The 21,717-nt window shown below is 41.8% G+C and overlaps 1 protein-coding gene across 1 annotated transcript in view; it reads right to left on the bottom strand.

Moving 5' to 3' along the window:
• Window positions 1-742: 742 nt before the first annotated feature.
• TRABD2B (TraB domain containing 2B) overlaps window positions 743-21,717 on the bottom strand; it is a 254,974-nt gene continuing 233,999 nt past the window's right edge. The window contains exons 6-7 of the mRNA XM_035121644.3: window positions 13,346-13,603; window positions 743-1,250 (exon numbers count right to left, since the gene is read on the bottom strand). Coding sequence (XP_034977535.2) covers window positions 1,028-1,250; window positions 13,346-13,603 — 481 coding nt within the window. The 3' untranslated portion in view covers window positions 743-1,027. The remainder of the gene's footprint in view (window positions 1,251-13,345; window positions 13,604-21,717) is intronic.

Below are 21,717 nucleotides of genomic sequence, written 5' to 3'. Positions count from 1 at the left end.
GAAGTCTAATGGTGGCATTCAACCAAGTAATTGTGCAAGCACAAGGATTACCACTAGCGCAATGAAATTTCCTCCCTTCCCACATGCCCTGCACCATCCCCAAATCTGCTCTGGAGAGTTGGGGACTCATGGGGGAGAGGAGACGGGGAGAACATTCTATTGTGCAAGGAGACATTCACCTTAGTGAAACATTCGCCTTACTGCTACTTTGACTAGAAACCTCAGAAATAAGGGGCAGGAGGACAAATAAATGGTGATTTTCATATGATTATTTCCAAGCCCATTTCAGGGCAGATGTGAGATGTCACATTTGAGGATGATTCATATACAGTAGATGAAGGCCAGCACATCCGTCAGGGCTAGCTTGGACTCGCCACATGATGGCAAATTAGCTACCTAATCTTTGGCTCAGGGGATTTTTCTTAAATAGCCCTCATTGTGGCCATGGTTCCTATTCTTGCTGTAGACATATGTGAAAGTAACGTTGGGTCCCACCACCACCATTACTACTAGGAATTTGAATGGAAAGCTGATTTAAGAAGCCCTCCCCAAAAGCGATTCGGGAGAAGAATTTGTATTAGAAAGTCTGCAATATTGTGCTATCTTACCAGAATATGAATTCAACTATTATTGTTGCTGATTGAAAAGGAATATAGCAATTTTTAATTTATATTTTTTTCACTTTGGGGTTAACAAGTTTGTTAACATTTTTGCAGCAATAAAAATAAATTTACCAATTGAATAAATACACTATTTTTCTTCTTCTTTTATATATATGAACACATATATTTTACAAAACCCCATAGCAGCATGGGAAATAAAGATCCTTCTACAAAAAGAAGATGTTAAGTCAGTGTACAAAATAAAGCTTTAGAGTTTCAAAATTGTATCTGGGCAAGAGAAACATATACCAGTTAGAGGTCCTTCTTCCATTCATTTGCTCTGGAGGCCCAGGTGAAAGTTCATTGAGAACATACACAATCCTTCTTCTCTTTTCTGGATATTGCACTTACAAATCCTTGTTTTGTCAGGAAGGATTGAGCAGATTCAACAGCAGAGATGTCGTTGCTACACAGACAGAAAGAGTTAAGAGTGATGCCATGTTGCTGCCTGTGGCTGAGCTTTTGAGATGACGACGGAACGCAAGGTCTGGCTGGGGCTGCTGGTCCAGAGGCTTTGAAAACCAAACAGAAGGGTTGACTGAGATGTAGCTGTTGGTTATCCTGATGTGAGAAGGCACAGTGGTTGTGCTAGGAAAAAAACACAGAAGGGCAAGGTTACAAGGTTACATTGAATTCCATGCATATACCTGTCTTTGGGTTTTTAAAAATGTTGCTGGTGATATTCAGTGCCAAAGGCCCAAATCTCCTCCCCCTCTATTGTCCTGAGAAGGTACAATTTTCCATATGACAAAACTCATATTCAATTGCTATGCAAATAGTGGGGCAAAGGACCTAATCCATAAACAACAGACTAGACACATAAAATCCTGTTTCCAACTCTGGTGTTTGGGCATATATATTGAAATGAGCATTAATAAACCTAAATACACTTGGATGAACTTTGAAACCGTGGCCTTATTTCACATAACTGATGGAAGTGTGCTTACCATGGGGATTACTTGTCAGCATGCAGCAAGTTTTCCTTGGGGGATAAATTTGTAATTGAAAGGAAAAGGGACTGATAAATTGCAATGGTGATTCATGGTTCTGTGTAAATATGCCATATAATGAAGCTGATTTGAATTTGGGGTTTTATTCATACAATTTTCTGCATGTGCTTCCTATTTATTTCCAAAACAAAAGTCATCATGGTTTGTTTTTGTGTGTTTTTTTTTTAAAAAAAGACCTGACCAGATGTGGAGCCAATTCTATCAGAATACTCTCTATGTTGCTTTTGTATTAGTTCTTGTTGTTTAAGGCTGGAGAACAACTAATTTGTGTTTCTCCTTTGGAAGAGGTCACTGTAATATTATCAGATAATCATGAATTTCATCAATGGTATTGTATCACATGAAAGTAATCAAAATCCTCAATGTGCCAGATTTCAAAGGAATTCTCACAATTTTTTGAAATTGCACATAGCCTAGCCATCCACACAAACTATTGAACACAATTGGTACTTAGGGAATAACATGTCTTATGAATTGTGCAGGCAGGCAAATAGGTTGATTTGTTGCCTGGGTGGTGGCGAGCTGTCAGTGATACCCCTTGCAGCAGTATCCAGAGTACCTACCCTGGAAAAATGGGGTGTGCAGTGTTTACTGCATGGGAATGGTGTGGGAGGCTGAAGGAGCTCCATCTTGGTGGTGGCTCTTCAGGTGTGTGGGATGCTGTCACCTGTGGGATGCTGTAACCACCGCCAACCCAGAGCTCCCCAGCTTCTCCCCCCCCCCAATGCTGTGTTTTGGTTCTGCAGATTTCCAGCTGCCCCTGGTTGTTCATCTCAGGGAAGTACTGTATGTTTGAAAGGTGGTGTCCACCGAGAATAATCAGAGGTGGTGCTGAGGTTAATTCTTAGACAACTGCAGAGGGGAGAATGCCTTGTAAAATCCAATAACCTTTGAAGCACGCCCTTGGAGTGATTACTCCATCCTCAACCTAATGATTTAAAGATGTGAGAGTCCTTTCTGATTTGGCAACAACAAGAATTTCATCCTTATTAAAACCAGTCTGTCAGGAAACGATATATCATTCTCTAAGAAGGGGGGAAAACACCCACCACCCTAAAGTTAGAATATAACTGTTCAAGGTTATATAGCTGGAAAATGGCACAGATTCTCACGAAGTGTCTGTGTGGTCCTCGGGCAGGAGATGACAACATTAACTCTTCCTTTTGCCCTCCTCCCCACTACCTCAGAAATGCTTTGATGCTTTTGTAATATTTTGGGAACATACCTTCATAATTCCATACCATGACTTACCACCACAGTCGACACAGCCTCCCTTGAAGAACCCACCCCATTTTTCATCCAAGTCCCTGGGCTGAGACAAGCCTTTCTGTGTGTGCCGTTTATTTTGCCAGCTCTTCACAGACAACCGAGGAAGAATGAATTCAATAATAGACGCAAAGCATGGATGGTAATGCTGCCTCATAAAAAGGCCTGCTTGCTGTTTCTGGGCTTACACAAGCGGTGACATTTCTTGATCTTTCAGACATGAAAAGCTGCCTTCTAACAATATGACATTACAGTCTTAGGGCTTATCCATTCTTAACTTTCCCCTGCTCTTTCCAGGCATGGTCCATGATTTAAAGCTCTATGTCTGAGCCCCTTTTCTCACGAAAGCCCACTCTTTTAGAGCTCAGTTGGAGCAAACGTCAATCCACAGAAGATGCTAATTGATGTTTGCTCTGATTCAGCTTCAAAGAGTGGGGTTTTTGCCAGGCAACCCCCCCCCCCCAATGCTTCGACACAGAGCATCCAAGCACAGACTTTTACCTGGAAAGAGTGTGGCAAACGGCTAGTGTGGATAAGCCCCTAATACTAGCCATTCAACATGAAGGTTAAAATACCCAATAGATTACTCCAACTCCAACTTGAAAAGGAAACGAGCTCTGACTGATTAGTGCTAGCCATCTAGGTTATCTTGCAACCTGTAGTGTTCTGAGTACAATCCCTTTCCTACAATTTTCCTATTAATATTGTGCAAGAGGTTTCTTCTTTAGCCACAGCTAACGTCCAATTTGACAGCCAGGTTACAGCATACACTGACACTTTCCTCTCTCATCAGGGGTGGACTTTGGTTTTTTTCAAATTTCAGTGGTGCCCTGTGAGAGACCAACATTCGCACCCCCACCTCTCACCCTCTGTTCTGCTCAATTCTCTGCCTCCCCTGTGGTGCCCCCTTTGCTCAGCACCCAGTGCAGCAGAACTGGTTGCACTGCCCTAAATTTGCCTCTGCTCTTATCCATGAATTAGAAATGCATTGGAGAAGCAGTACAGTACATACCCTCCAACATGCTGTGTCCATTAGCAGGGTGAAACTTGACAACCTTTTGGGTCTATGCTTCTTAAATACTGTAATTCTTTTTCTATTTTGGTCACAATCTACCTTGAGGCCTGAATTAATACTTCTGGGGGGGGGAATAAAAAAATGCATCTATATGTACTGCAAACTTTCAAGGGTTTGACAAACAATCTCACAGCAGGGAATTCAGTGGCAGGACAAAACTTGCTGCATATACATTATAGATAACAGGAATGAGCCTAGATAATTTTAAAAATTATTATTAAGCTTACTCTTAAATTAGGATTCCTACCCCTGTATTTAATTTGTGTTGACCTTTGTTGAAGTGGATGTTTTTCTCTTGTGTTTTATAGTGGAGCAGGATATGTATACCTGTGAAGAGATCCAGGATTTAAAACTTCAAAGCCAAATTGAGAGTATCTGGGTCAAAATTAAGGGAGAGAAAAACAACAGTGACCTCATTGTGGGAGTTTACTATAGATCCCCAAGCCAAACTGAGGACACAGATGATGCCTTCCTGGAACAGATGGCCAAGCATTCCAAAGGAAGTGAGATAGTAGTAATGGGGGATTTCAACTATCCTGATATTTGTTGGATGTCAAACTCAGCCAAGAGCATAAGGTCGAACAGATTCCTCACTGGCCTTGCAGACAACTTCATTGTCCAGAAAGTGGGAGAAGCAACAAGAGGATCAGCCATTTTAGATCTGGTCCTAACCAATAGTGATGACTTGGTTAGTGGGGTAGAAGTGGCAGGATCATTAGGTGGGAGTGACCATGCTCTTCTGGAGTTTATTATCCAGCGGAAAGGAGCAACCAAGCATACTAAGGTCCAAATTCTAGACTTTAAGAAAGCCGACTTCAGAAAACTTAGGGAAACGCTGGGTGAAATCCCATGGACAGTAATACTAAAAGGGAAGGGAGTTCATGATGGTTGGGAGTTTGTTAAAAGGGAGATATTAAAAGCACAACTTCAGGCAATACCAATGAGACGGAAACATGGAAGGTGCCTAAAGAAGCCAGGCTGGCTATCTAAAGAACTTTTGACTGAGTTAAGATTTAAAAGGGATATGTACAAAAAATGGAAAAGGGGGGAAATCTCCAGAGAGGAATTCAAACATATAGCCAGCACGTGTAGAGACAAAGTCAGAAAAGCTAAAGCACAGAATGAACTCAGGCTCGCCAGAGAGGTTAAAAGCAACAAAAAGGGCTTTTATGGGTATGTCCGTAGCAAAAGGAAAAACAAGGAAACAGTGGGGTCACTCAGAGGAGAAGATGGTGAAATGCAAACAGGGGACAGAGAAAGGGCAGAACTCCTCAATGCCTTCTTTGCCTCAGTCTTCTCCAAGAAAGAAAACAACGCCCGACCTGAAGAATATGGAGCAGATGATTCAGCAGGGGAAACACAGCCCAGAATAAGTAAGGAGGTAGTACAAGAATACTTGGCTAGTTTAGATGTATTCAAGTCTCCAGGGCCAGATGAACTACATCCAAGAGTATTAAAAGAACTGGCAGAGGTGATTTCAGAACCACTGGCAATAATCTTTGAAAATTCCTGGAGAACAGGCGAAGTTCCAGCAGACTGGAGGAGGGCAAATATTGTCCCTATTTTCAAAAAGGGGAAAAGAGAGGACCCAAACAATTACCGCCCAGTCAGCCTGACATCAATACCAGGAAAGATTCTAGAGCAGATCATTAAGCAAACAGTCTGTGAGCACCTAGAAAGAAACTCTGTGATCACTAAAAGTCAGCATGGGTTCCTGAAAAATAAGTCATGTCAGACTAATCTGATCTCATTTTTTGACAGAATTACAAGCCTGGTAGATGAAGGGAACGCTGTGGATGTAGCCTATCTTGATTTCAGCAAGGCCTTTGACAAGGTGCCCCATGATATTCTTGTAAAGAAGCTGGTAAAATGTGGGCTAGACAATGCTACCATTCAGTGGATTTGTAGCTGGCTTACTGACCGAACCCAAAGGGTGCTCATCAATGGCTCCTCCTCATCCTGGAGAGTAGTGACTAGTGGGGTGCCACAGGGTTCTGTCTTGGGCCCAGTCTTGTTCAACATCTTTATCAATGACTTGGATGATGGGCTTGAGGGAATCCTGAGCAAGTTTGCAGATGACACCAAGTTGGGAGGGGTGGCTAACACCCCAGAGGACAGGATCACACTTCAGATGACCTTAACAGATTAGACAACTGGGCCAAAGCAAACAAGATGAATTTTAACAAGGAGAAATGTAAAGTACTACACTTGGGCAAAAAAAATGAAAGGCACAGGTACAGGATGGGAGACACCTGGCTTGAGAGCAGTACATGTGAAAAGGATCTAGGAGTTTTGGTTGACCACAAACTTGACATGAGTCAGCAGTGTGATGCAGCAGCTAAAAAAGCCAATGCAATTCTGGGCTGCATCAATAGGAGTATAGCATCTAGATCAAGGGAAGTAATAGTACCACTGTATTCTGCTCTGGTCAGACCTCACCTGGAGTATTGTGTCCAGTTCTGGGCACCACAGTTCAAGAAGGATACTGATAAGCTGGAACGTGTCCAGAAGAGGGCAACCAAAATGGTCAAAGGCCTGGAAACGATGCCTTATGAGGAACGGCTTAGGGAGCTGGGTATGTTTAGCCTGGAGAAGAGAAGGTTAAGGGGTGATATGATAACCATGTTCAAATATATAAAAGGATGTCATATAAAGGAGGGAGAAAGGTTGTTTTCTGCTGCTCCAGAGAAGCGGACACGGAGCAACGGATTCAAACTACAAGAAAGAAAATTCCACCTAAACATTAGGAAGAACTTCCTGACAGTAAGAGCTGTTCGGCAGTGGAATTTGCTGCCAAGGAGTGTGGTGGAGTCTCCTTCTTTGGAGGTCTTTAAGCAGAGGCTTGACAGCCATCTGTCAGGAATGCTTTGATGGTGTTTCCTGCTTGGCAGGGGGTTGGACTGGATGGCCCTTGTGGTCTCTTCCAACTCTATGATTCTATGATTCTATGATTCTAGGATAGCCAGTCGTTAGCCTTCTACACATACAAACTAGATGCTAAACTATATTAAGACTTTTCAGAACTAGTTTTAAGGAACATCTGGCACGTGAAAGCTACGGCTATGGAATATGTAAATGGAGTGGCTCCTATTCATAAAAGATCCACCAGAACATCTGCTAACAAGTGGTCTCCTGGAGCTCATCTGCCACCCACAGTTTTTCATCACCAGTGATAAACATGTGCATGGATCATATGCAGAGGCTACCCTTCCTTTGAGGTGCTCAATGAACATGTGGCCAAGCATAGTGTAAACATGCTCTTCTCAGGCAGCGAACTACAAGTGCTTGTTTGTGCTTTTGAAGGACACTTTTGCAGGCCCACAAAATTAGCAGTATATCAGCTCACAGGAGATGGTGGTTGTGTAGTCATTGTTTGCCTGGCCTGTTTAATTTATACTAAATGTTTTAAAAAGATAGTGGCCTTGTAAATTGGACACATAGAGCAGAGAATTGCTACCAAACACATGGAAAGGCCATAGCTCAGTGGTAGAGTATCCGTTTTGCCTGCAGAAGTTTCCAGGACTCTCCCTAGATATAAAGATCACCTGCAGAGGAAGTCTGGAAATGCCTCACACATCTTCCTCGTGGCCCAACATGGTATGTATTAGTTAGCATCAATATAAGAAGCTGAGCTCCAAATCATCACAAGAAGCTTACTGAGTGACCTTGTGCAAGTCAGGCTCTCACAGCCTCCTCAGGTTGTATTGAGGATAAAAGGTGGGGAAGGATATTGTCCACCATCCTGAACTCCAGAGGAAGGGTAGAATTAAAACTTTAAAAAGAGATAAATAAATGGTATTTATCTATTATGTGATCACGAACCTTTCTAGAAGCTGAAAAGGCCATGTAACAATCTAGCTTTTTACATGCTATAGCTGGTCAATAGGCAAAGCACCCTCATGAACATGCTAGCACTCTTAAGCCTGGCAGGGAATGACTCTCTTTAAAAGGCTGCTGAACCTGATCTTGGAGCCCAGAAACTGAGAGCTTATGAGAGATGAACTCATCCAGACTTCAGAACTTGGGTTCAGCAAGGGTTTCCTGACCGCACTGTGTCCTGACACAGAATTTCAATGGAAAGGACTTATGGGCGCTCTTACTTTCTGTCTGTAAACCCCAACGATCAGAGCCAAACACCTCATCTGTGGTTTGACAACAGATTCAATGGCTTTTATTTTAAGAATTATAGTCTGTATTCCCAGCCCACAGGGTTCGTATAGTGACTTACAGTCAATTAAAATGGAAGTCTATATAATAAAACAGGGGTTTTATTATAAAACCTGTGGCCCTCCAGATGTTGCCAGACTACAGATTCTTTCTTGCCTGTCTATGGGCAGGAATGCTGCCTGGGGCTGTTGGGGGGCGGGGGAGAGGACCAGGTGTTCGCCATCCATGCAATTAAAAAACCCCATATAGAATACACATTCAAACACATTTTTAAAAAATCCTGGAGAGGTCTATAAATGAATTTGATCAAGCATAAATTAGCCTACACCAATATAAAGATTATAACCATCTTCCATAAACTCAGAAATGAGTCAGCCTGGTAATCCCGGGCAATGAGCTCCTTAAAGAGGGGACCATTATAAGAAAAGCCCCTGGAGAGCAGCTTGGGGAAGACTCCTCCCTGCACATCATCCTCATTACAATCACACTGTCCACAGCTTGCCAAGTGGATTATGGTGGAGTGTGAGGAGTGCAGTTGACATGAGAAGGATGGCATGCAGTCTTGGAGGAATGCAAGATTAGCAGTGAGGCAGCAAAATTGGTGGTGGTTGGCAGTTTGGGCACCCATGTGGCCCTCAGTGAAAGCCTCTGGGGGCTGCAGGTGGACCCCGAGCCACAACTTGCTCACAGGTGCCTTATTTTCATGTTCTATTGTAAACTCAGATGGAAAAAAGTAATCCTACTTATTCCACTCTTTCCTGTGTGATGTCAAATAGGCTAAAGAGAGAAATATTAAAGGAGCATGAAAATTTGCTATGCAGGCTGAATATAAAGTCATGCTATGGGCGTGAGTGCTAAATTCCTTGCCTCTATTTTTAATAATGCAAAGCCTAAGTAGCAGGACTTGAACCCCTGCGAGATTTTTTTTTTTTTTTTAAAAAAATGGCTTCCTCTCCTAGCTGGCTGATCATATGAAAATGCATAAAGAACACATGTTCAGAAGGTTCAATTAATATATCCTGCACACTCTGACCAGACAACTAATCCAAAAAGCTCTACTAAAGCCAGCAAGGGAAGGAGAGGATGCTGGCCGAAACAATGAGTGGGGAGATTTACTTATTCCTCACAGACACTGTTGAGTTATGCTGTGCCGTTATTTTACTTGCACGTCTTGCCTGCATTTATCATATTTATCAGGAAGCTGGGGATGTCAAGAGCAGATGTTGGACCAGTTGCACAGGTGCAGACTCGCGGGCTTGGGCAAGGCTCTGCTGATACAGCAGAAAGGTGGATGTGAGCCTCCTCTATTAGCTGATTTATGCCTGGAGCTTCTTGCCAGATGCGGAAGAAGAAATACATGTGAACGTAATTTAGAGATTCCTCACAAGATTACATAATGCAGCTTGGCTACCTTGAGCACTTGGCGATGCCCCTTTCCCTCACTCAACTGGGTTGCTTGAAGAACGATAAAAGTATTAGGCTTCCTTTCTTTTTCAAATGGCATCTTCATGACTGTGAGAACGAAACCCGGGTGTGATGTTTATTCCAGATATATTAATTTGGAATAAAACCAATGGCCACCCGAAACTGAAGTTTCATTCAACTATTCAAACAAAGCGAAGTCCGTTATAAATTCTAAGGTGAGAGCAAGCACAACACTCTTAAACAACAGAGTCTGCTATTTTTAGACATGCTGTGAGATAAATTGCAACCTGATAGCCTATCATATTCTACCGCGATGCAGCAAAGGATGGTTGCTAATGCTTGGGGAAGCCCATCCAAATCCTGTCACAAAATCCAGTCTCTTTCACATTACAGTGGTGCCTCGACTTACGAATTTAATCCGTTCCGAAGACACCTTTGTAAGTCGAAAAATTCATAAGTCGAAAAACGCCATTGGAAACGCGATTTCCCATAGGAATGCATTGAAAACGGAAAAATTCGAAGCAACCCTATCTAAAAATTCGTAAGTTGAAAAATCCCTATCTAAAACTGCCACGGTTTTTTTCTGGATGTCAAGACATTTGTAAGCGCGCGACCATTAACCCCATTCGTAAGTCAAAAAATTCGGTTGTCGGGTTCCGGTTTCCGCCTGCAGGAATGGCTGACCTGTTTTCCATCCCTCCGACCTTCATGAGGAATTTGGCGGTTGCTAGGGGAGTAAATGGCAACCCCCTACCTCTCCGGGGGTTACGGAGAGGGGCCGCTGGCCCGCGATGCCACCAAAACCACTCCGATTGTTTAAGGAGTGGGGGGAGGCTTGGGCTGAAAGCACTCATGAGGAATGTCGGAACTCCCGGACGCCAAACTGCACAGCGGGGATCTCCATGATTAAAGAAGATAATTAGGTTTTAAATTCATGGACATGCTTCAGAAGGAGGGGCAGAAGCTCTGTTTACTGCCGAGGAATTTGCGCTGCTGAGGGTGAGGAGTCAAAGGCTGTATTTTATCTTGAAGAAGGATTGATGGGGACGGAACGATAAGGGAAGCAAGTCTTTTTTATTTTTTGCATATACTCTATGAGTTACCTACATACCTTCCCGGACGTGATGTTCTGGCTTGTTTGGAACGAACGAGAAATAAAAGACATCTGTGTGAGCTGAACTTTATAAACTGTTGATACTGAGTATATTTTTTGAAGACGTAAAATTGCTGATGAGAGAAGCCCCCCTCTAACTGGATAAGGAGTGCCTGGAAAGCGTTCGGAGGATTTATGGGGTGTGACGCACTTTGAATTTGAACAGCGACCTGAAGCTAAGTTCATCTATAGGGCAAGGAGAGCCACTAATTTATCAAGAATCTATGCATAATGTGACAGCTGGATCTCCTGCCTGGAAAAGCTGTAAATTTTATAAAGATCGTTAATTTACATAGTTATGGGAAGAAAACGAAAGCGATCTGAGTTTTCTAAGATGGCGCTGCTTCGTGCTGAAAGAACGACGCAACAGGGACGCTCCAGACCAAGAAGATTTATGGGGAGGCCGGACTGATTAACTCACACAGGAGAAAGAACATATGTGAAATCTCGTTTGATACTTATCTCAGCAGCTGGGGAAAAATCGGATGAGAGGAAAACATCTTTGTGACTGTAAGGGAAAGATCGGGACTATAATAGACTTTGAGTGATGATTTGGACTTTAGAAAAAGACGACAGTGAGCAGCTGCGAGGAATCCCCAATTTCTTGAAGCATGGGAACTCTGAAAATTTTTAGATGATTTGGCATAACATTCGGTTTGATTGATATGTATTTGTATAATTTGAAATAATGAATGAGATATAATTGTTTATAATTGGAAAATTAATAAAAATAGATTATAAAAAAAATATCAGTTGTCGAGTCGTTCGTAAGTTGAGGTACCACTGTAATTCAATATCAGGTAATGCTCTGAGCGTGGACAGCATTCTCATGCTACTCATAGGGAAGGATAATTTTTATGGTATTCTTTCAGACTTCTGTAGGTGGAAAGGCTTGAAAATATAAAAGCTTGTAAATACAAGACATGTAGCAACCTGTTTTGAACTGAAGAGACACCTCGTCAGATCAGGAAAATGGGAAAGCCATGTTCCAAACCGTACAAAGCAGCAGGAGGGCACCAGGTTGGGAAGGACTATATTACACCAGTCAACAGTTTCTAAAGCCTTTGAAGTCAGTGTTAGCCTATGAACTGTGGCTGAGCATTCTCAAGGTTAACAAAGTTTCAAGATGGCTTCCAAAGGCAGATACAATTCAGATGGCATAATCAGACTCTCCCAGAGGTCCAGAGAAGCCTGACCCACTTCCAGCATTTGAGGCCCCTGGCCATAAGAAAAAAATTAAATCACAGCACCCAAAAGCAAAATAAGGTAACCAAAATAGGGTGCGGCATAATTTGAATACATCTTTTATTTAATGAACACTTACGTAGCTGAGATTCTGAGCCATGTTTTGGTCTGCAATATACCGAGCTGAATGGCTCCCCTGACCACCACCACCTTGCCCCTAATTGGCTGCCTGACAAAAAATGGCATGTCTCAGCTCCAATGCCACTCACACAATATCTTCCATTTTTGCATAATTGGCTCCCATCTTTTATCCCTTTGTGCCATTTCCAACCTTTTAAATATGATCTTAGTTTACCAAACTTGTGGGTGTCTCAAGACCTCTGTGGGGGAAGGTTAGATGGCCAATAATAATACATCTGATTCTTATTCTTTATTTCTACTGTTGTCATGTATACCACTTAAGAGAGTTTTATTATACTAAGCAACATTTAAATCTATATACATTAAAAAAAGCACCTATGCCTCTTCTGAAGAAATGCAGCCTCTCCATTCATTAACATAGGCGCTATATTTTGGTACTGCATTGAAATGCAATGGAAACAATTGGCATTTATTCATTTCAGGGGCAGTTAAATGAAATTAAATGTCATTGTGACTGACAGCATTCTGTTTTGCATCACTACATTGCCTACAAGAAAAGGGCAAGTGCTTGAAATTCCAGCACAATTGATAAGGATTGCTAGCAATGGCTATAATTAGTGCATTTTATTGCACTCGACTGCCTTCACCATTGGGGTGGAGTGTTTCTCCTCCTCGCTTTCTCTCACTTACACTGTTAACATTGAGGCTGAAAGAGCTGTCACATCTAAAAGAAGCTGATAGTTGCTTATGTTTTGCTGTCTTTCGGGACTGAGTATCCATTGTCAGCGTGCCACATAAATGCCATTCTTGGTACTATTATTTCCCATTCAAATACAGCTTGCTTTGCCTCCCACATATATAGAAAGCACACACACTGTGGGGGAGGAAAGGATGCCAAGGAAAATGTTCTCTCTTAAATTGATGAAACATGAGGGCAAAACTCAGTCAATAGAAATTGGGAAGAGAGGTCAAAGATTATCTTTCATAACATAGGGCTTGTCCACAAAACCAGTTATCTCTGCAGAGCAACTGAACAATGCTATTTATTCTTAGTTGAAAACCCATAATCTTATCTTTCTCCTTCTCTTTCCCCTGATTGCTGGTTTTCTCTGTACCCTGATTTCACTCATAATCACTTAAAAGGTCTGATCAACTTTAATCCCTACTTCTGCACTACGGCAGGAAAAAGCACCATCTGGAAATGCTGTCAGACAAGTGCTTCAGATGTTGGAAATCCCTGAGCAAGCCTTTGCAAACTCACCCATCTTCTATCCGAACCCAGAGGTCATTGAATTGTCTTTGGCGATGGTTTTTATACTGCTTCTTGTGCCACTTCTTCTGCCGCCCAAACTCTTCCAGCTGACTGATGCTGTCTGGCAGTAGAAGATGTGGAGGAAGACTGTCTTCTTCACTGGACTGAGGAGGCACTGAAGATGATGGTGGTGGCACAGGGTCAAAAAAATGGATAGCAGGTGTGGCTGTTGCAGAGGAGCCTCTGAAGGGTGTGTTGATGTTTGCTCTGGAGATGCAAAACAAGCTTATCAAGAGGTGATTTGTGGCTGTGCTAGAAAAATCAAGATCTAAAACAACTGGGTTGAACTTAATTCACACAATGCCACTATTAGGGACAACATATAGTACACAATATGCAATATTGGTGGTGCAAATATTGGCGGTGCAAAGGTGGCTGAAGTCTTATGCTGTGCCTTCCATGGGAAGGAAGATCAAGAGCCACAAAAATTGTGGATCTGCCTCCTTATTTTATTCTGAGCACAGAAGTCAGACACCAGCAAGCCTGTCCTGGGCAAACAAACCTGATCTGGGGAAGTGAATGAGACCCTAAAGCTGAAGAATGAATAAACTGCTACAGTGAAATCCTTTTCTTTGGAATTTTTGGAAAACCAACTAGTTTGAGCAACGGACTCCCCTTACCTCCCCACTGCAGCCCTCTGTGTGCCTACAAAATCTGTTCTAGAGGGTTGGAGGAATCTTCCAGAGCACGGGGAGGGATGACGGAGCTACAGAGTGGAGAAGAACAAGTAGGATCTCCTTGTTCTTAGAATCATATAGTTGTAGAGTTGGAAGGGACCACAAAGGTCATTAAGTCCAATCCCCTGCAATGCAGGAATCTTTTGCCCAGCGTGGGGCTTGAACCCATGATCCTGAGATTAAGAGCCTCATGCTCTACCGACTGAACTTTCCCAGCAGGATTCTCAGTAAGGATGCTTCCGGTTTCTCTTTGGGAGAAAGAGGTTAGATTGACATAACCATATAATTCCTTCCAAGCCTATGATGGTCTTATGTTTGAAGAAATACAGTTTCATTTTAGTTTCATTAATTTTTGATAATAGTACAAAACATATAACATGGCAGCTTTGGGTCTTGTGCCATCATTCTGCTACTGCATCAGAAGCAATGCCAAACATGAGCTAATATCACTTTATAGATTTCCATAAATTCCACAATGGGAATATTTGTCAATTCAAGAATTCTACATCTTTCATCCTCTGACCACAAAGGCATCTGTCTTGTTGTATGCAAATCATGTAAGTATGGAAAAGCTTGCAACATACATAATTATTTGCCATTTTATATCCCCCTCCCAAGTATTTGGCTGCAATTGTTAAGGTTTTGGTGACAAATGCTTGTACTGTACAGTACATCTCGTCACCTGAAACTGCCACACTCCAGCAGTGTAGAAAGGAAGGCATATATAATATACTTAGGGTCTTGTGGCTTGCATTTAGGAGACACTAACATATGTGATGATGATGCAGTAGTAGTAGTATTAAGAAACAATACCTTAATATATTCAATGGCAATATGTCTCTGATCTGTCACCCTACCATACTGAGGAGAACCACATAAACTGTGAGATGTTTAATCTTCTTCATTTTATCTTAGGACTCAAATGTCTCAGTAGAGGAAGTGGAGATATTTGTTGCAATCATTGGCACTTCACTCATATGGGTTAAGCTTAGGCTTGAAACATGTAGCAGTAATGTAGTTTTTTAATATTTCATCTAACATTCATTTGTGAGATATATACATATATACATATTTATCTATATACAATAATACCTCATGTTGTGTCCGCTTCAGGTTGAGTCTTTTCAGCTTGCAAATGCGGCAAACCCAGAAGTGTTTACTTCTGGGTTTTGCCGCACGCACAGAAGTGTTCTGTGTGCTTCACGCATGTGCAGAAGTGCTCTATCGCGCTTCACGCATGCACAGAAGTGCTCTATCGTGCTTTGCGCAGGCGCAGAAGCACCGCTCTGGTTGCAGATTTTCCAGGGTGCGAATAGCACCCCGGAATGGATCGTGTCCGCAACCAGGGGTACCACTGTATATTAAAAGGTCACAAAATGGCACAGGCAACAGGAGGAATGCAGCAACTTGTCATCAGAAAAGGCCAAGCTGCCTCAGCTCAGGCATTGATACTGTCTTTGCCTAAGGTATCTTACCACCCACTGCCAGGAAATCATGGCTCCTGGCTATACCAGCTTTTAAACAGTCTGGACCAGTATTTTGTTTGGTTTTCATTTTATTCTGTCTTCCTTCTCTTCAGAGTTCACAAACTGAGGCTTCTTTCAAGTGGGGTTGTTTTTCCTTCCCCACTTCCATTTGGAATCTTTTCCTTTTCCCCTTTGAATTTTTATCTACCGGTATTATCCCACCCACCCCTGTTCTGGGGCCCCTTTCCAAATTTCTCCTAAATTCCTACTTAAATTGGGTGAGAATTCAGTGGGTTCTTCTTAGCTGTTTCGCACATGCCATAGAATTGGCACGTGCGAACCGCTCGCTGGATCATCACCTTGTTGCAGTGAGTGGGCTTGCATGTTCCTATGACCCTTGTGAGCAAAGCCATCGGGAATCTCATACTCCCAGCAGGGTCACCCAAGGCGGTAAGGTCAAAGGGAAGGAGCTGGAGAAAGAATGACCCAAGAACTGGCTGCAGTCCATCGACTGTAGTGCGCAGCCACCGTCCCACAATCATCTTAGCCTCCTCTTCAAAATTTGTGCTATTTGAGGACTACACTCATTTTGGAAGGAAGTTATATTTATTGGGAATACTTAAAACAGAAGAAGAAGAAGAAGAAGAAGAAGAAGAAGAAGAAGAAGAAGAAGAAGAAGAAGAAGAAGAAGAAGAAGAAGAAGAAGAAGAAGAAGAAGAAGAGGAAAGGAGAAATAGCTCCCACTGTTTCGCAGGAACCAAGTTTCATAATCTTTGCCCCTGAAATAAAGCCATTTCATTTCTCTTACCGTCAAGAAAACCCCATTATGCAATAAATGAAACTCTGAGAAAATGAAAACCACTTGCGGTGTCCTTCCCCAGAGCATATTATGTCACTCAGGAAACATCCTCCTTGGTGTGTATGGTTTTTTCATTGAAAGTTTGCTTGTTTGATTGGTAGTGCTTTATCACCGTGCCAGCTGCCTGAGATGGTATCTCTGCCATTCATTCACATACTTCCCAATGGCTGAACAACACCCTGTCCCCCTCTCATTCCAATAGATTTGGCAACTGCTGCAGATTATAGCTGAAACTATGGGTGGCATTTGGCCTAGATTCTAGCAATCCTGTTGCTAGTATTTTTCTATTTATTGCTTCATGCCAGGATATTTTGGTAATAACCTCCAGCCGCTTGCTTTCCTGCCTTTTCTAGCCTGTGTATGGTCCACTAATGTTTTTCATTTATTGACTCGACCAGAAGTCTTGTTGGTGTTGAATTCAACTTGCATTTCCAGTCAAACGTCTACTTCTAATATTAGCACACAACACTTCATATAACTTCTCTGCACACCACCATTAATAAAAGGCCATTTCACCTGTAGTCATTTGATGGTGACGCCCAGAGAAAGGTTTCTGAAGAGGAATAAATAAATAACAAACTAAGATTTCAATCCACAACCCACTTACTTAAAAACAGTCCTGTTATAAATTGCTTTCGAGTCTTCCTCAAGTCCTTTTATAGCATTGTGGCTAAATGGTCAGTTAGCTACAAGCTGGGGTTACAATCCTGGCAGCTGTGAGCAGAAAAAGCTGCTATTTTGTGCTTGCCATAGAAGTGTAGAAGACATAACAACCAGGGAGATGGACAAGAACTTTATGTTCTCTCTTGAAAAAGAACATAACAAGAGAAGAAAACCTCTGACTCCACCCAGATTCAAGTACTCCCAGTGCCACCTAGGGACTAAACTGTATAATAACACTATCCACACAGTGTGTTTGCATGAGCCATGTGTACAATTAGCTATGTGAAACAAGCTTCCATACATGGAACAGATTATTGGGATGCAGTTTGATTTTCCTTATGTCAAGATCTTGGGTAAACAGCTGCCCTGCATTAGAAAGAAGTTCTGTGAATTGTGGCCTACAATTATAGAGTTCTGCATTGACTTTGAAGCAGTCCCATTAAAGTCAGAAATACTGGAGCAAGTGGGTAGTGGGTTGCAGTAGCCCTTGTGAGTAGTTGTGATGATTTCAACACATGCTGAACCACTGCTGCTCAGTTTAAAGAGATTAACTTTGGAAGCTGTTCAGACAAATGTGTGAGAGGCTTCTTAGCTTGACGGCATGATAGTATAGGTGGGGGAAGTAAGTGCCGGACAGACCTGAGTGACTGCAAACAGACCACAGACGTCAACAGATAAAACCAGCAATCTCTGTAGGCACATGATGCCACTCGATACTTTTGTAGCCACTTGGGATGGTACAAAGTGTAGCAGCACTTTGCTCCAGAGGAATATTACTGGAGGCTGAAAAGTTTCATCCACAAGACACAAGTGCCGAATGAAAGAAAGCAGGATAAGCGCCTTCCACCTTGCATGCTGCAATCACTTGGAGAGATTGCTTTCCCCTCACCATGTAATTTGGAGTGGTAAAGAGGTATGATTCGTGTTAGAACCACTCCAGTTATTTAAAGTGGATTACTGCAACACAGGGCTGCCTTTGAAAATGGCCCTGGGTGCTTCCATTAATTCATAGCTGATTTTGAACCTTTAAGGCCCTTCATAGTTAGGGACCAGGGTTGAAGGATTGCATTTTACCAAGTTGACCGACTCAGATTGCAAGATCTTATTCTGAGGCCCTTCTCTGAGTGTCGCTACCAGGTGAGGTGGGCGGCTGTTTGGAAAGTGGTGGCACTTTTAAGTGGTGGAACCCTGGATGTGAAATGTTCTCCCCATAGAGGCTCATCATTTGCCATCATTTCAGTACCAAGTCTCTCCCCCCCCCCCCGCATCCCTTCGAAATTTGCTGTATACTCTTCTTTTTCTGCTTTTCAAGTTTTCTGCTGTTTGTTGTTCTGCTCTTTTTTATTTTTTTTAAAAAACAATTTTTATTCTATGTAGTAACTTGCCCAGAGAACATTTTGTTATAGGGTGGCCTATAAAGGATGGGACCCAGGTGGCGCTGTGGGCTAAACCACTGAGCCTAGGGCTTGCTGATCAGAAGGTCGGCGGTTCGAATCCCTGTGACGGGGTGAGCTCCCGTTGCTTGGTCCCAGCTCCTGCCAACCTAGCAGTTCGAAAGCACATCAAAGTGCAAGTAGATAAATAGGAACTGCTATAGCTGGAAGGTAAACGGCGTTTTCATGTGCTGCTCTGGTTTGCCAGAAGCGGCTTTGTCATGCTGGCCACATGACCTGGAAGCTATACACCGGCTCCCTCGGCCAATAATGCGAGATGAGCGCACAACCCCAGAGTTGGTCACGACTGGACCTAATGGTCAGGGGTCCCTTTACCTTTACCTTATAAAGGAAGGAAGGAAGGAACAGACATTGTAGTCCATTTTTTCACAGAGCCCATGATAAAAACAGCTTTCTGTGTCTTCAGAAAATATGCCCCCCCAAATGAAATAAAACAAATCTGGTCCAAAACCCATCAGAGAGATTTCAATAAGGCCTATACTCATACAGCAAATATTTTTAGCTTCTCTACCCATCTTTACAAAGGCACTTGGCATGAATGGACAATTTTACTCTCTACCCATAATATCAATAGGGGTTTCTTTTGTAGATGGATAAAAACTTGTTGGTTAAACCATCAAGATATTACTACCAAATTAGCAGGTTTTCTTAGGAACAAATAAATAGAATGATGACACTAAATGTTCTGGAAATATCTTGCTGGATATGAATGATATCTAAAGAAAATCCAGTTCTTCTATCAATCAAATCAATGGGACATTTCTCAGAGCAAGAAGACTAAATTGGTGGTTTTTTTAAAAAAAAAAAACTTATTTTAAAGTATGTTGCTAATTCTTTTATCTAAAATTTACCCAGAACAACTACGTTTCTTGACTACGTTCCTTGAAAGTTAATTGGATATATAAATGCAATAAAATCACAAAGGGAACAATTTTATGAGCAGATGGAAATTCCTTGGAAATCTGGTGTGCATATTTCCAGTGACCAATTTGTAAAGCATTCCTTCCTTCCAATCCCACAGATTTGGTTTAAGTTAAGAATTAATTTGTGCACACTCAAGTTGAAATGTTTTGATTTAATCCCCCACACATCCTAGTTAGAGGCGATTGAAAAACCTGTTGTCATATAAAAACAAGTGGAAGGGTGGGATGGTAGAATAAGACTCCAGGCCCACAACAAATCATAACATCAAGGCCATGGAGGCTTAACATTTGGCTATGGGCTTTGGTTTTACAAGCTGTGCAATAGAGGATCTCACAGGCCAAGTTATTCAAAGATTAATCAAAATACTTATTCTTGGCAGGCTAAGGAAGCCTTATTTTTCAGATTTAATTGGGATATGGACTGAAAGGTTAGGAGCACCAAATTTGGCTTTCAAAAAACCAAGTTGGCTTTTAAGGACAACTGATGCACAATGTCACAGTGAGCCCAATGTCACAGTGAGCCTTGGGCTCGCTTGCTCTGTCCCCTCTTCTCTTTCATGCCCAAGAGTTTTTCACTACCCTGAGTTCCTCTCGACATACAATCTCAGGGAACAGTGGCTTAAACTATGATATGAAAACAAGCCAGAATATGAATTCATGGTTTCGTCTTGGCTTGTTCCCACTAAACACAGACTCCAACTGCACTATTCATTTAAAGCATTATCATTTAATTTTGTAACAGCCGTGGCTTCCATCAGATTCGGTAATCCTGGGGACTGCAGTTTGTTAAGAGTCCTGAGAATTATTAGGAAACCTCTATCCCTCACATTGAGCTACAGTTCCCAAGGAACTCTGAGAACAGGATGTGTGTGTTTGTGTGTGTGTGTGTCCTAACAACTCTCAGAACACTTAACAAACTACAGTTCCCAGGATTCTTTGGGGGAAGCCATGACTGTTAAAAATGATATGATAATGCTTTAAATATATAGGACAGATGGGATCATGGTTTAAACAAATCACAATTCCTAAAATTCATATAATGAGGGGAAACAGTGGTTAGTTTACAAATTAAAAGTTGAAGCTTTCAATATCCTTGCAGTTTAAAAAGAAGAGGAAAGCTGGAGGGAGAGCATAGAAGCCTTTGACCATGGATTCTCATTTTGAATGAGTCCTTCAGATGTTATATAACTCCTCGAGTGCTTTGATTCAAGGCAACCACAAACATTTTTTATCACTTTTCTCCTCTTTCGCAGGGGGGAAGAGGAGCAAAGTAAAGAAGTTCTACTCTATACAAATTCCAGTGAGCAAATCCAATATAGCAGCTGCTACCCATTTAATCTGAAAGAACCTATCAAAAAGAGCAATTCACTAAGCACCTGTGACCAGTGATGACTTTCTATTGTTGCTGAATTCTCAGAATCCACTCTGCTCTTCAGAAGCGTATCAGTATTGTGTGCCCAACTTAGCTTGGAATGCTGACAATGTTGCATTTCTTCTCGCTTGAATTCCACAATTAATATTTACTCCACGAATTGAACTATTGAGGCAATATCCTTACTTGTGACCTTGGAATCTATACAGCCATCAGCAAAAACTATTGGGGGCTATTGTCCCTCCAAAAAATCAAGCGAGAATTGGAATCTAAAGTAAATATGAATGTAAGACAAAACAGAACTGGTTATTGAGTCATACTCAAGTTGGTTCAAGGCACTGTGACAAAAATAAGCTTCTGTTTTGCTAGTGATAGTCCTCGTGTCAATTGTCTACAAGAGCCTCCCTTTTTGTAGAGCATTTATATACAGTTAGAGAACAGCAATTCCTCCCCCCCCTCCAGATTAAAGCTGTGACTGTGTGATTGTGAATTCATAATATTAAACATTAAATTGGTAGAATTCTATAACCTATGGATAGGGATGGTTTGCATTTAAAGGTGAACCTGTCTAATTCTTACTTCCAGAAACAATACAGAAACTGAACCACAGTTATCCTTTGAAATTTACATCTCTCTGAATTGTGTGATACAGTTCTCCATCCAGAAACAAGTACAAAATATGTACACTGGGGAAAGTACAAACAAAAATGCATGCATTAGTGAAAGAACATGTAAAACTGCATTGTTTGCAAAACTGCAAAGTGGTGTGCATATTGAAAAAGTATGTGCATTGTATATGAAAATAGGTATGAATTTTCATGCAGGCTAATGAAAAAAATTCAGAAACTGATGTGGAAATGGACTTAACGTAAGATTGGAAAAATGTGAAACTGAGAGAAAATGACAC

The sequence above is a fragment of the Zootoca vivipara genome, chromosome 7, assembly GCF_965207765.1.
Source record: "Zootoca vivipara chromosome 7, rZooViv2.hap1.1, whole genome shotgun sequence".
In the NCBI taxonomy this organism is placed as follows: domain Eukaryota; kingdom Metazoa; phylum Chordata; class Lepidosauria; order Squamata; family Lacertidae; genus Zootoca; species Zootoca vivipara.
This window is presented reverse-complemented; position numbering and strand designations above follow the sequence as displayed.